Source organism: Bombina bombina, chromosome 6, assembly GCF_027579735.1.
Source record: "Bombina bombina isolate aBomBom1 chromosome 6, aBomBom1.pri, whole genome shotgun sequence".
NCBI classification, from domain to species: Eukaryota; Metazoa; Chordata; class Amphibia; order Anura; family Bombinatoridae; genus Bombina; species Bombina bombina.
The window spans coordinates 1,087,985,474-1,087,999,960 of record NC_069504.1 but is presented as its reverse complement, the minus strand read 5'-3'; the positions used below and the strand labels follow the sequence as shown (position 1 = coordinate 1,087,999,960).

Sequence of the window (14,487 nt, the reverse complement as noted above, 5' to 3'; positions counted from 1 at the left end):
CTGATGGACCTATGATAGATCTAAATAATGCTTGTGCAAATTTTTCTAGGTCTTGAGGGCCCACAGACTCCGGGATTCCCCGTATTCTAATGTTGTTCCGTCTGGAACGGTCTTCTAGGTCAGCTAGTTTTGCTTCCAAGGAGGACACCTGATCCGCCAAATTTTGTGTATAACTGACCCAGTTTGTATGGTCCACTAGCAGGTCTTCCTGCTTGCGTTCTATAATGTCCGTTTGTTCATTAACTGTAACAATGTCTTTTCTGAGATCATCAAAGGACCTCTCCAATTTATCAAATCTTTTTGTGAATGACTGAGTCTGCTGATCCAGTAGCAGTTTCATGGAGTCCATGGTGATCGTTTCGGCCTGCGTACGGGAGGGTGGTGAGCTCCTCACACTAACCCTTCCCTCTGATAGGGGAGGAGAGACAGATCTATCATCATCCGAGATGTCCGGTAGTGGGTCTCTGATAGGTTGGAAATGGTCCCGGACTGTATGTTTTGAAGGATGCAGTCCCTTTGACTTCCTCTTGGTGTGTTGTGACATTGTATACCAGGGATTGTAACAGATAATGGGTGGTGCGTTGAGAAGTGATTGCAGGAAAGAGGTCTCGGGAGGGTAACCTGGCAGGTTCAGCTGGCTAGCACCGGCAGGGAGGGGCGCCACAGGGCTTAGCACATCATGGCTACGTTGCTTATGTCAGGTAGCTAGGAAAAGTTACATTTAGAAAGCTGCTTCAGCGGTTGACTGCAGGATAAGCAGGCAGCAAGACAGGGGCCAGATGGTTCCTGGGGGCAGCAAACCCTGGCAGGGCGTGTCTCTCCTCTAGGGAAAAAGAAGCCACCACTGGGCACAGCCGGGAAAGGGATGTAGGTTATGACCCGCTCTGGGGAGCAGAGCGGGAAAGGAGGAGGAGAGACACTATGGAACTGTGTCTGTCTGGGGAGTAGATAGGGCTCTTGGTTCTTATATTGTGGCAGGACCTGAAGGTCAGAGTGGTATGGAATGTAGCAATAAACCCCTGAACTAACAGGCTGCTGTGGGTATGGGCAATGTGCCAGATAGATTCAGGAAATAAAAAAAAATTAAAAAAGAAGGAAAACCTGGGACACTTGATCAATACAGTCCCTAGGGCCCCCAAAGCCAGGTATGGGTTATCAGTTCAGTCCAGGGCCTATGAACTAGTAGCTGTCTCAGTATCAGCAGGCTGTTTCAGGTTAGTTTTTACAGGTAAGCTGAGGTAGAATTGCAGGCAGTTAGTGACGTTTTATTTGGGGGCACCTGCAGCCTGTTTAAACCACTGACTAATGCTTCCTGCCAAATAGTGGGCCCCTGGCAAGTTAGAGGCTGTGGGGTTTATCACCCAGTAACAGGGGCTCAGCACTCACCCGGCACTCCAGGGGGTAACAAGTTCGGCACTGGATCCTTACCCCCGCAGTGGCGACCACGTGGCAACAGGGTGACTGCACAGCACCTAGACCTGCAGCCGCTGCGGCTGATATCTTCAGTCACTGCCTGTTAAACAAGTGCGGTCACCACTGTCAGAGGCTCTGTTGTGACCCCCGGTGCTGTAAGCACGGAACCAGGCCGCCGACAGGGTAACTGGAGATCCGGCAGCTGCTTCTTCACGGTCGCGGCGGTGACGTCACTGGTAATGGCGCCGTTCGCGCCTTTTCGCCGCCGGACCGCTTCTTCTTGCCCTCGAACCTGCAGCTGCGACCTGGGACAGGCAAACAGCTGGGTGTGCAGTGCAGGTGTCGGATGTCCTCCGCTGGTGCGGCAATGCAGGTCCGGCTTCGTGGAGCTGTCGCTGGGGGTCATGCGCTGCTGAAGGCTGAGGCAAGTGCTGGTGTGAACCCAGGTAAGGGGAAAAGGGTCCCAGTCAGGAGCAGCCAAGTAGCAATCCCTTGATGTGTGATTAGGAGTAAGGAGAGAAGCGAATTGGGGAGAAAAGATAGGCTTCTTTACATTTAATTGTTATAGGCTCCAGGAGCTCAATGCAGACACGTCTGTACTGTTCACTAGCTAGCTCCGCCCCCCCCCCCCCAAAAGGCCCTTTTAATGGCCCTTGGTAGTTTATTCTAGAGTAGGCTTTTTTTATTTTGGGGTGTTTTTTTTTTTTAAAAGGGTATTAGAATAAGAATATTTTTAATTTTTTTGTAATAGTAGGTTTTAGTGTATGGTAGCTTAGGTTTTATTTTTAATTCACAGGTAAGTTTGTATTTATAACTAGGCAGTTAGTAAATAGTTAATAACTATTTACTACCTAGTCTACCTAGTTAAAATAAATACAAACTTACCTGTGAAATAAAAATAAAACCTAAGCTATCTACAATATAACTATTAGTTATATTGTACCTAGCTTAGGTTTTATTTTACAGGTAAATTTGTATTTAGTTTTAAATAGGTATTATTTAGTTAATAATTGTAAATTTAATTTAGATCCATTTTAATTATGTTATAGTTAGGGGGTGTTAGGGTTACGTTTACGTTAGGGTTAGGTTTAGGGGTAGGTGTAGGGGTTAATAGTTTAATTTAGGTTGTTGCAATGTGGGGGGCTGGCGGTTTAAGGGTCAATAGGTTTATTTAGTGGTAGTGATGTGGGAGGCCAGGGGTTTAGGGGTTAATAACTTTAGTTGCAGAGATGTTGGGGAGCGGCAGATTAGGGGTTAATAACTTTAATATAGTGGCGGAGATGTTGGAGTGCGGCGGAATAGGGGTTAATAACTTTAGTATAGTGGCGGCGATATCAGGAGTGGCAGATTAGGGGTTAATACCTTTATTTAGGCAGCGGCAATATCGGGAGAGGCAGATTAGGGGTTAATAACAGTAGGCAGGCGTCGGCGATGTTGGGAGCGGCAGATTAGGGGTGTTTAGACGTAGGGTTTATGTTAGGGTTTTAGGTTTAAACGTTATTTCTCTTGTTAGGTGTATCCAGTCCACGGATCATCCATTACTTGTGGGATATTCTCCTTCCCAACAGGAAGTTGCAAGAGGATCACCCACAGCAGAGCTGCTATATAGCTCCTCCCCTAACTGCCATACCCAGTCATTCTCTTGCAAGCTCTCAACATAGTTGGAGGTAGTAAGAGGAAAGTGGTAAAATATAGTTAGCTTTTTCTTCAATCAAAAGTTTATTGTTTTTAAATGGTACCGGAGTTGTGCTATTTTATCTCAGGCAGCATTTAGAAGAAGAATCTGCCTGCGTTTTTCTATGATCTTAGCAGAAGTAACTAAGATCCACTGCTGTTCTCACATATGTCTGAGGAGTGAGGTAACTTCAGAGGGAGAATGGCGTGCAGGGTATCCTGCAATAAGGTATGTGCAGTTAAGTTTTTCTAGGGATGGAATTTGCTAGAAAATGCTGCTGATACCGGATTAATGTAAGTTAAAGCCTAAATACAGTGATTTAATAGCGACTAGTATCAGGCTTGCTATTAGAGGTATATACTCTGATTAATGTGTTAACAGTTTCCTGAGGCTTTCCACTGTTATAGTATAAAAGTTACAGTTGGTGCAGTTAAAATTACAAACTGTGACATTCAGCTTCCCTCAGCAGTCCCCTGCATGCTATAGGACATCTCTGAAGGGCTCAAAAGGCTTCAAAAGTAGGAGCTGTGGCAGTTGTTATGACTGTTTAAAAAACATATTTTTCGTTTTGTTAATCTGTTTTTTGTATTAAGGGGTTAATCATCCATTTGCAAGTGGGTGCAATGCTCTGCTAACTTGTTACATACACTGTAAACATTTCGTTAGTTTAACTGCCTTTTTTCACTGTTATTTCAAATTTTGGCAAAATTTGTTTCTCTTAAAGGCACAGTAACGTTTTTTTTTTTATATTGCTTGTTAACTTGATTTAAAGTGTTTTCCAAGCTTGCTAGTCTCATTGCTAGTCTGTATAAACATGTCTGACATAGAGGAAACTCTTTGTTCATTATGTTTAAAAGCCATGGTGGAACCCCATAGGAGAATGTGTACTACATGTATTGATTTCACTTTAAACAATAAAGATCAGCTGTTATCTTTAAAAGAATTATCACCAGAGGATTCTGACGAGGGGGAAGTTATGCCGACTAACTCACCCTGCGCGTCGGACCCTTTGACTCCCGCTCAAGGGACTCACGCTAAAATGGCGCCAAGTACATCAAAGACGCCCATAGCGATTACTTTGCAGGACATGGCGGCAATCATGGATAATACCCTGTCAGCGGTATTAGCCAGACTGCCTGAATTCAGAGGAAAGCGCGATAGCTCTGGGGTTAGACGTAATACAGAGCGCACAGATGTTTTAAGGCCCATGTCTGATACTGCGTCACAATATGCAGAAGCTGAGAAAGAGCTTCAGTCTGTGGGTGACGTCTCTGACTCGGGGAAACCTGATTCAGATATGTCTACTTTTAAATTTAAGCTTGAGAACCTCCGGGTGTTGCTTGGAGAGGTTTTAGCTGCTCTGAATGACTGTGACACAATTGCAGTGCCAGAGAAATTGTGTAGACTGGATAAATACTACGCGGTGCTGGTGTGTACTGACGTTTTTTTCCAATACCTAAAAGGTTTACAGAAATTCTTACTAAGGAGTGGGACAGACCCGGTGTGCCGTTTCCCCCCCCTCCTATTTTTAGAAAAATGTTTCCAATAGACGCCACCACACGGGACTTATGGCAGACGGTCCCTAAGGTGGAGGGAGCAGTTTCTACTTTAGCAAAGCATACCACTATCCCTGTAGAGGACAGTTGTGCTTTTTCAGATCCAATGGATAAAAAATTAGAAGGTTACCTTAAGAAAATGTTTATTCAACAAGGTTTTATCCTGCAGCCCCTTGCATGCATTGCTCCTGTCACTGCTGCTGCGGCGTTCTGGTTTGAGTCTCTGGAAGAGGCCTTTCAGACAGCTACTCCATTGACTGAAATACTTGACAAGCTTAGAACACTTAAGCTAGTTAATTCTTTTGTTTCTGATGCCATTGTTCATTTGACTAAACTAACGGCTAAGAATTCTGGATTCGCCATCCAGGCGCGTAGGGCGCTATGGCTTAAATCTTGGTCAGCTGACGTGACTTCAAAGTCTAAATTACTTAACATTCCCTTCAAGGGGCAGACCCTATTCGGGCCTGGTTTGAGGGAAATTATTGCTGACATTACTGGAGGTAAGGGTCATACCCTTCCTCAGGACAGGGCCAAATCACGTGCCAAACAGTCTAATTTTCGTGCCTTTCGAAACTTCAAGGCAGGTGCAGCATCAACTTCCTCTGCTACAAAACAAGAGGGAACTTTTGCGCAATCCAAGCCAGCCTGGAAATCTAACCAGGCCTGGAGCAAAGGCAAGCAGGCCAGAAAGCCTGCTGCTGCCTCTAAGACAGCATGAAGGAACGGCCCCCTATCCGGCAACGGATCTAGTAGGGGGCAGACTTTCTCTCTTCGTCCAGGCGTGGGCAAGAGATGTTCAGGATCCCTGGGCGTTGGAGATCATATCTCAGGGATATCTTCTGGACTTCAAAACTTCCCCCCCACAAGGGAGATTTCACCTTTCGAGATTATCTGTAAACCAGATAAAGAAAGAGGCATTCTTACGCTGTGTGCAAGTCCTCCTAATAATGGGAGTGATCCATCCAGTTCCACAGATGGAACAAGGACAGGGATTTTATTCAAATCTGTTTGTGGTTCCCAAAAAAGAGGGAACCTTCAGACCAATTTTGGATCTAAAGATCTTAAACAAATTCCTCAGAGTTCCATCGTTCAAAATGGAAACTATTCAGACAATCCTACCTATGATCCAGGAGGGTCAGTACATGACCACAGTGGATTTGAAGGATGCTTACCTTCACATACCGATTCACAAAGATCATCATCGGTTCCTAAGGTTTGCCTTTCTAGACAGGCATTACCAGTTTGTCGCTCTTCCCTTCGGGTTAGCTACAGCCCCAAGAATTTTTACAAAGGTTCTGGGGTCTCTTCTGGCGGTCCTAAGACCACGGGGCATAGCAGTGGCCCCTTATCTAGATGACATCCTGATACAGGCGTCAAACTTCCAAATTGCCAAATCTCATACGGACATAGTGTTGGCATTTCTGAGGTCGCATGGGTGGAAAGTGAACGAGGGAAAGAGTTCTCTATCACCCCTCACAAGGGTTTCCTTCCTAGGAACTCTGATAGATTCTGTAGAAATTAAAATTTACCTGACGGAGTCCAGGTTATCAAAGCTTCTAAATTCCTGCCGTGTTCTTCACTACATTCCTCGCCCTTCGGTGGCTCAGTGCATGGAAGTGATCGGCTTAATGGTAGCGGCGATGGACATAGTGCCATTTGCGCGCCTACATCTCAGACCACTGCAATTATGCATGCTCAGTCAGTGGAATGGGGATTACACAGATTTGTCCCCTCTGCTAAATCTGGATCAAGAGACCAGAGATTCTCTTCTCTGGTGGCTATCTCGGGTCCATCTGTCCAAAGGTATGACCTTTCGCAGGCCAGATTGGACAATTGTAACAACAGATGCCAGCCTTCTAGGTTGGGGTGCAGTCTGGAATTCCCTGAAGGCTCAGGGATCGTGGACTCAGGAGGAGAAACTCCTCCCAATAAATATTCTGGAGTTAAGAGCAATATTCAATGCTCTTCTAGCTTGGCCTCAGTTAGCAACCCTGAGGTTCATCAGATTTCAGTCGGACAACATCACGACTGTGGCTTACATCAACCATCAAGGGGGGACCAGGAGCTCCCTAGCGATGTCAGAAGTCTCCAAGATAATTCGCTGGGCAGAGACTCACTCTTGCCATCTATCAGCGATCCATATCCCAGGTGTAGAGAACTGGGAGGCGGATTTTCTAAGTCGTCAGACTTTTCATCCGGGGGAGTGGGAACTCCATTCGGAGGTGTTTGCTCAATTGGTTCATCGTTGGGGCACACCAGAATTGGATCTCATGGCGTCTCGCCAAAACGCCAAGCTTCCTTGTTACGGATCCAGGTCCAGGGACCCAGAAGCGACTCTGATAGATGCTTTAGCAGCACCATGGTTCTTCAACCTGGCTTATGTGTTTCCACCGTTTCCTCTGCTCCCTCGACTGATTTCCAAAATCAAACAGGAGAGAGCATCGGTGATCTTGATCGCGCCTGCGTGGCCACGCAGGACCTGGTATGCAGACCTGGTGGACATGTCATCCTTTCCACCTTGGTCTCTGCCTCTGAGACAAGACCTTCTACTACAAGGTCCTTTAAATCATCCAAATCTAATTTCTCTGAGACTGACTGCCTGGAGATTGAACGCTTGATTTTATCAAGGCGTGGCTTCTCCGAGTCAGTCATTGATACCTTAATACAGGCACGAAAGCCTGTAACCAGGAAAATCTACCATAAGATATGGCGCAAATATCTTCATTGGTGTGAATCCAAGAATTACTCATGGAGTAAGGTTAGGATTCCTAGGATATTGTCCTTTCTCCAAGAGGGTTTGGATAAAGGATTATCAGCTAGTTCTTTAAAGGGACAGATTTTTGCTCTGTCTATCCTTTTGCACAAGCGTCTGGCAGAGGTACCAGACGTCCAGGCATTTTGTCAGGCTTTGGTTAGAATTAAGCCTGTGTTTAAACCTGTTGCTCCTCCATGGAGCTTAAACTTGGTTCTTAAGGTTCTTCAAGGAGTTCCGTTTGAACCCCTTTATTCCATTGATCAAACTTTTATCTTGGAAAGTTCTGTTTTTGATGGCTATTTCCTCGGCTCGTAGAGTCTCTGAGTTATCAGCTTTACAATGTGATTCTCCTTATCTGATTTTCCATACAGATAAAGTAGATATTTATTTTACAGGTAACTTTGTAATTATTTTAACCAGGTACAATAGCTATTAAATAGTTAAGAACTATTTAATAGTTACCTAGTTAAAATAATAACAAAATTACCTGTAAAATAAATCCTAACCTAAGTTACAATTAAACCTAACACTACACTATCATTAAATTAATTAAATAAAATATCTACAATTACCTACAATTAAACCTAACACTACACTATCAATACATTAATTAAATACAATATCTACAAATAACTACAATGAAATAAACTAACTAAAGTACAAAAAATAAAAAAGAACTAAGTTACAAAAAATAAAAAAATATTTACAAACATAAGGAAAATCTCACAACAATTTTAAACTAATTACACCTACTCTAATCCCCCTAATAAAATAACAAAGCCCCCCAAAATAAAAAATGCACTATCCTATTCTAAATTACTAAAGTTCAAAGCTCTTTTACCTTACCAGCCCTGAACAGGGCCCTTTGCGGGGCATGCCCCAAAGAATTCAGCTCTTTTGCCTGTAAAAAAAAACATACAATACCCCCCCCAACATTACAACCCACCACCCACATACCCCTAATCTAACCCAAACCCCCCTTAAATAAACCTAACACTAAGCCCTTGATGATCTTCCTACCTTGTCTTCACCTCACCGGGTATCACACCGATCCGTCCTGGCTCCGATATCTTCATCCAACCCAAGAGGGGGCTAAACATCCATCTTCCGATGGCTGAAGAAGTCCAGAAGAGGGTCCAAAGTCTTCATCCTATCCGGGAAGAAGAGTAGATCCGGACCGGCAACCATCATCTTCCAAGCGGCATCTTCTATCTTCATCCGATGAGGACCGGCTCCATCCTGAAGACCTCCCCCGCGGACCCATCTTCATCCTGCGACGTCCAACTGAAGAATGACGGTTCCTTTAAGGGACGTCATCCAAGATGGCGTCCCTCGAATTCCGATTGGCTTATAGGATTCTATCAGCCAATCGGAATTAAGGTAGGAATATTCTGATTGGCTGATGGAATCAGCCAATCAGAATCAAGATCAATCCGATTGGCTGATCCAATCAGCCAATCAGATTGAGCTCGCATTCTATTGGCTGATCGGAACAGCCAATAGAATGCGAGCTCAATCTGATTGGCTGGTTGGATCAGCCAATCGGATTGAACTTGATTCTGATTGGCTGAACTTCTTGGGGCATGCCCCGCAAAGGGCCCTGTTCAGGGCTGGTAAGGTAAAAGAGCTTTGAACTTTAGTAAATTAGAATAGGGTAGGGCATTTTTTATTTTGGGGGTCTTTGTTATTTTTTTTTTTTTTTTTTTTTTTTTTGCAGTTCAACTTTTATTTTAATAAAATCAGTAATGCACAGCACATGCAGTGCCAAGCATCTAAACTAATACAATAAGCAGTTACTAAACTAGAGTGGCTTGGCCATCAATCTTAACATTTAGCAAGTATGAATCAATTTGTTGCATATTAATTTTGTATTTTTAAACCTTAGTGTTAAAAAAAAAAAAAGGTATTGCTGCCAAAATACTTGCTCAAATGTAATCTTTGAAGACACAAGTCACCAATATCAATGACAAATATGACCACATGTTTTGATTGCAATGTGCCAGACATTCACAGAAAATAAAAAAAATAACCACACAACTAAACAAAACTCACACAACATCTGAGAATCTGGACACTTCATATCAGTGTTTTGAAGTGTTTCATTAATATCTTAAGACAAGTGTATCAAAACCTTGGCATGTTTAATTTAAATTTGCCAATTTCATTTCAAATTACTCCAGAAAGTTATGGCTGAACTGCCAATACCGGGTCTGCTTAATTTGACTTAAGAGTTTAATATGACTTAACATTAAAAGCTCACACTACCCCGAAATATATAATTTCACGCATACGTTGACATTCAACATTCAAGTGCCAGTGTTTTTGTACTGTCTTTTGGTCAAGTTTCTTTAAACTTTCAAAGAATCACTTAGGCTTACAAAAATAAATATTTGTCAAAATGTTCAATAAATATTACACAAAACTAGCAGCAAAAAAGTATCTAGAAGTCCACTGTGTGCAAAATAGTTTTCCTTCCCCTGATATCAATCCCATGGTCCCAAATAAGTCTTAGATCATGCTCATTTAAGTGTTCTGCCATCTATACAAGACAAAGTTTGAGGTTAAGGACACGCACACATTACTTATATAAAAATTCTCTGTATGTGCAATAAAATATGTTTTGTAAAAAGTTATGGGCAAAAATGTACAAAGGGCCACCTATTTTTTTTTATTTTTTTTTAATATAGCACCATAACAAAATGACCTCAATACTGTCAAGTGCACCTACAAAAGTTAGAGCAGGGCACAATACACTTGAAAAATCTATTGCACTTTATTAAAAAAGAAAATATATATATAGAACTGCCACTCCTATGCCACTAATTTAACCACAGAGCGTGAGCAAATGTGGCAGAGGCAATTTTAGAGGTGGGAAATTAGTCTTTGGCCAGATTTAGCATAGACATACTAAATACAATGGAAACCTATGCAACTAAAACTGACTAAACTGCACACACTCAGCAGATTTGACACCTTTTGCAGTTAATGTACATTTTCCACCTTTAATTTTAAGATTTCAATTTACTCTTCTGGAGCCATGTTACAAAGTCTACTGTAAGCCAAGTATGTTTGAACCCTCAACGCAGCTTGAACAGAGTAAGGTGAATCTGCATTAAAATAAAGCCTGCTGCATAATTCTTTCTGTTCATACCCTCTTGACCAAAAAACATTAACACTAGCATGCGTTTAGACCATAATCAGCCAGGCCTGTCACAGAACCCAATACTGCTGTGGTCAGCCATTCTGCCATATTTCAAATTACAGGCTTGTAAAAATTTAATGATTTCTAAAAACTATTTCAAGTTTCAGATCTTTAAACAGTTCCTGTAATGTTTGGCCCATAATTAGCTAGCTCACAAGTTACTGATCTGCCTAAACATTGTTAAAAAGGAATTGCTTATTTAATTGCATTCTTTGAAAAACAGTGCTTAACATGTATGATTCAGTTCATACAGCTTTTGTGACTGGAATGGCTTAAAGAGACTTCAGGTTCTAAGTACCTTTTCCAGGATAGAGTGAGCAAATCAGAACTTTGTACAGTTTGCCACATTAGAAACTATGCCTTCTGAAATGCATTATGGATATTTTTGTTTGCCACAAAATGACAAAACAGAAGCCCTAATGCAGGCTTACTGCACAAGTTTTTCCATTGTAATATTAATGCATGGATGAAACGATTCCTGTTTTAAGTTGTATCACACCTGTGTGCCAAGGTTTGATTTCGCCCAAGTTCAATAAATTTATTTTGTCATAACAATTTATATCTTGAGCAATACTGAGCCAACAGGACATCAAAATAAAAAAAAAGGTTGTCTAAAGTTAAAGGCACAGTACATTAACAAGCAAATTATTCTCAGTCAAAATAAATGCAGTTGTTGGGAAGGGGGTGGATTTGGGAGTAAATCCAAAACTACAGCACTGAAATCTTCAACACCTCCAGAGTAGGGCTTGATCCTATTAGTTTTTTGTGGCCCAGAGCTCCCTTGAAAATAAAATTCAGTGGAGAATCACAGCTGGTAATGTACAAGTTCTTGAAGCTACACAAGGTATAGTCTGGCTAAGTTACATGTGGTTTCCATATTAGCTTGTTTGGCTGAGTCATCTGTTGCCGACAGGTTTAGTTGCCCAACCAATCAACTTGGGAACTTCCACCATAGTTTCCACCATAGCCATCACTGTTGTAAAAGCCACCATATCCACCTCCACCAAATCCTCTGCTGCCAGTGCTTCTGCTTCCACGGCTGCTGCTGCCGCCAAAACTGCTACTAGTGCCACTACTCTGACGATAGTCTCTGGCACCAAACCCACCACTAAACCGGCTCTTTGAACGTCCTCCACGAGTGCTAGTTTTGTGGTGTTGTTCATAAGCCATGTTCTCTAGCCAAGATGGTACCTCTTGTTTAGCTTCCACAAGAAGATCTAGTAAGTCCTTTGTTATATTTATGTTCTTTTCATTAAAAAATTATGTTGCAAGACCAAGGTTACCGACACGACCAGTACGGCCAATACGATGGACATATTCTTCAATATCACTTGGCAAGTCAAAGTTTATGACATGCTTCACGTTTGAAATATCAAGTCCTCTTGCTGCAACAGCAGTGGCAACTAAGATTGGGCTTTTTCCTGAACGAAACTGGTGAAGTGCTTCTTCCCTGTCTCTTTGAGATCGGTCGCCATGGATACTTGTGCATGCATAGCCTTCATGATACAGGAAGTCTTCAAGGGCATCTGCACCTTTCTTTGTCTCCACAAATACCAGTGTTAAGGAATCTTTTCCAGTTGCGTTAAGGAGGTCGAGCAAAAATGATCGTTTGTCCATCTCTTCAACCCAAGCTACTTTTTGAGTAATATTTTCAGATGTTGAACCAACTCTGCCTACAGCCAAGAAGATGTATTCTTCTAAGAAATCTCGAGCAAGAATCTGAATTTCTTTGGGGAATGTTGCACTAAACATCATTGTCTGACGCACACCCTTAGGTGGCATGGTGTCTTGTTCAACAATTCGCCGAATCTGAGGTTCGAAACCCATGTCAAAAATTCTGTCTGCTTCATCAAGTACTAAATACTTGCAGAAATCCAAGCCAATCTTTCCCCTCTCCATCATGTCAACAAGACGACCAGGAGTAGCAACAAGTAAATGACAGCCACGTTCTAAATCACGAATCTGCTGACCAATATCAGCTCCACCATATACAACACACGGCCTAACTCTTGACCTGTAAGCAAACTTTCTAGCCTCTTCATAAATCTGTACGGCCAGTTCTCTGGTTGGAGCCAAAACAAGAGAAAATGGAAATTGCTTGCGTCTACCATACCTTCCATTATCCTTTAAGTGCTTAAGTGCCTCACCAGGACCTTCGGCATAGATTTGACTTAAAATTGGCAAAAGAAATGCTGCTGTCTTCCCAGAACCTGTCTGAGCACTTGCCATCAGATCTCTCTTATCAATGATGATAGGAATTGCATGTTTTTGAACTGGAGTAGGTCGAGTGTAACGAGTTAGCTGAATGTTCCCCATAATGATCTCCCCCATAGTAACATCTTGGAAACATTCAATATGTGGAGGACAGTTATTGCCTGTTGCTTCAACAGGAATGTCATCATATTTTTCAAAGTTAATGGCTGTATTACCTCCAGAAAAGAGCTCTTGTTCTACACGATCATTTGGGGCAAGAGGTTTAGACCAGTCATCTTCATCATTTTTCTCATCTGACCAACGGCTGTTACCATTAAATCTACCAAAGCCACCTCTGTCCCCCCCACGACTGCCAGTACTATCAAAACCATCCGCACGACGGTCATCAGATCTTCTGGATGTACTTCCTCTATCATTAAATAAACCTGATTTCCCACGGTCATTACGAGAACCAAAGCTGCTGTATGCATCTTTGTCCCTGCCTGAATTCCAACCAGAGTTCTCTCTGTCATAGGAAGCTCTATCATTGCGACCAGTTCCTCTAGTGCCGAAGCCACGATCATATCCATTCACTCTGTCATCTTGAGTCCCATTCACGTAGCCATTACCAGGACTGCTAGAGTCCCAATTGGAATCATTTCTTGAAGCTTCTTTGTTTCTTAAATGAGGGGGAATGTAACGTCCTTTAGTTGATAAACCACTTTGAGAGTCAGCAGAATCCAAGTCTAGGCCAGCAAACTGCTGGTCTAGGCTGAGGACATTTTCGACAGCCACATGACTCATAACTAAAGAATAAAAGGCCGGATTCTCTCGGTCAGGAAACAGGCTTAGTTACTACGCTGACAAACTGCGGGTGTATCTGCGTTTTAAACTTCTGTTTTTTTTGTACTGTGTTGTTACAAATCAAATGTATAAATGTATTCACTAAAATTATTATTTCTTCTCTGCCTATACCTAAGATAATTACAAACGACGCGATCAGTAAGAGAAGATACTCCCAACTCGGGGGTCTTTGTTATTTTATTAGGGGGCTTAGAGTAGGTGTAATTAGTTTAAAATTGTTGTAATATTTTTCTTATGTTTGTAAATATTGTTTTATTTTTTGTAACTTAGTTCTTTTTTATTTTTTGTACTTTAGTTAGTTTATTTCATTGTAGTTATTTGTAGGTATTGTATTTAATTAATGTATTGATAGTGTAGTGTTAGGTTTAATTGTAACTTAGGTTAGGATTTATTTTACAGGTAATTTTGTAATTATTTTAACTATTTTAGCTATTAAATAGTTCTTAACTATTTAATAGCTATTGTACCTGGTTAAAATAAATACAAAGTTACCTGTAAAATAAATATTAATCCTAAAATAGCTATAATATAATTATAATTTATATTGTAGCTATATTAGGATTTATTGTACAGGTAAGTATTTAGCTTTAAATAGGAATAATTTATTTAATTAGAGTTAATTAATTTCGTTAGATTTAAATTATATTTAAGTTAGGGGGGTGTTAGTATTAGGGTTAGACTTAGCTTTAGGGGTTAATACATTTATTAGAATAGCGGTGAGCTCCGGTCGGCAGATTAGGGGTTAATAATTGAAGTTAGGTGTCGGCGATGTTAGGGAGGGCAGATTAGGGGTTAATACTATTTATTATAGGGTTAGTGAGGCGGATTA

At 41.7% G+C, this 14,487-nt stretch overlaps 1 protein-coding gene across 1 annotated transcript; it reads right to left on the bottom strand.

Moving 5' to 3' along the window:
* Positions 1-10,148: 10,148 nt before the first annotated feature.
* On the bottom strand, positions 10,149-13,811 carry LOC128664216 (putative ATP-dependent RNA helicase an3). Its single transcript, XM_053718999.1, has one exon. The coding sequence runs from the start codon at positions 13,596-13,598 to the stop codon at positions 11,862-11,864; it is 1,737 nt and encodes a 578-aa protein (XP_053574974.1). The 5' UTR covers positions 13,599-13,811; the 3' UTR covers positions 10,149-11,861.
* Between the last annotated feature and the right edge of the window lie 676 nt (positions 13,812-14,487).

What these genes read in the sequence shown, in the direction of transcription:
- LOC128664216 (XM_053718999.1), bottom strand. Translation starts at nt 13,598, where the DNA reads ATGAGTCATGTGGCTGTCGAAAATGTCCTCAGCCTAGACCAGCAGTTT.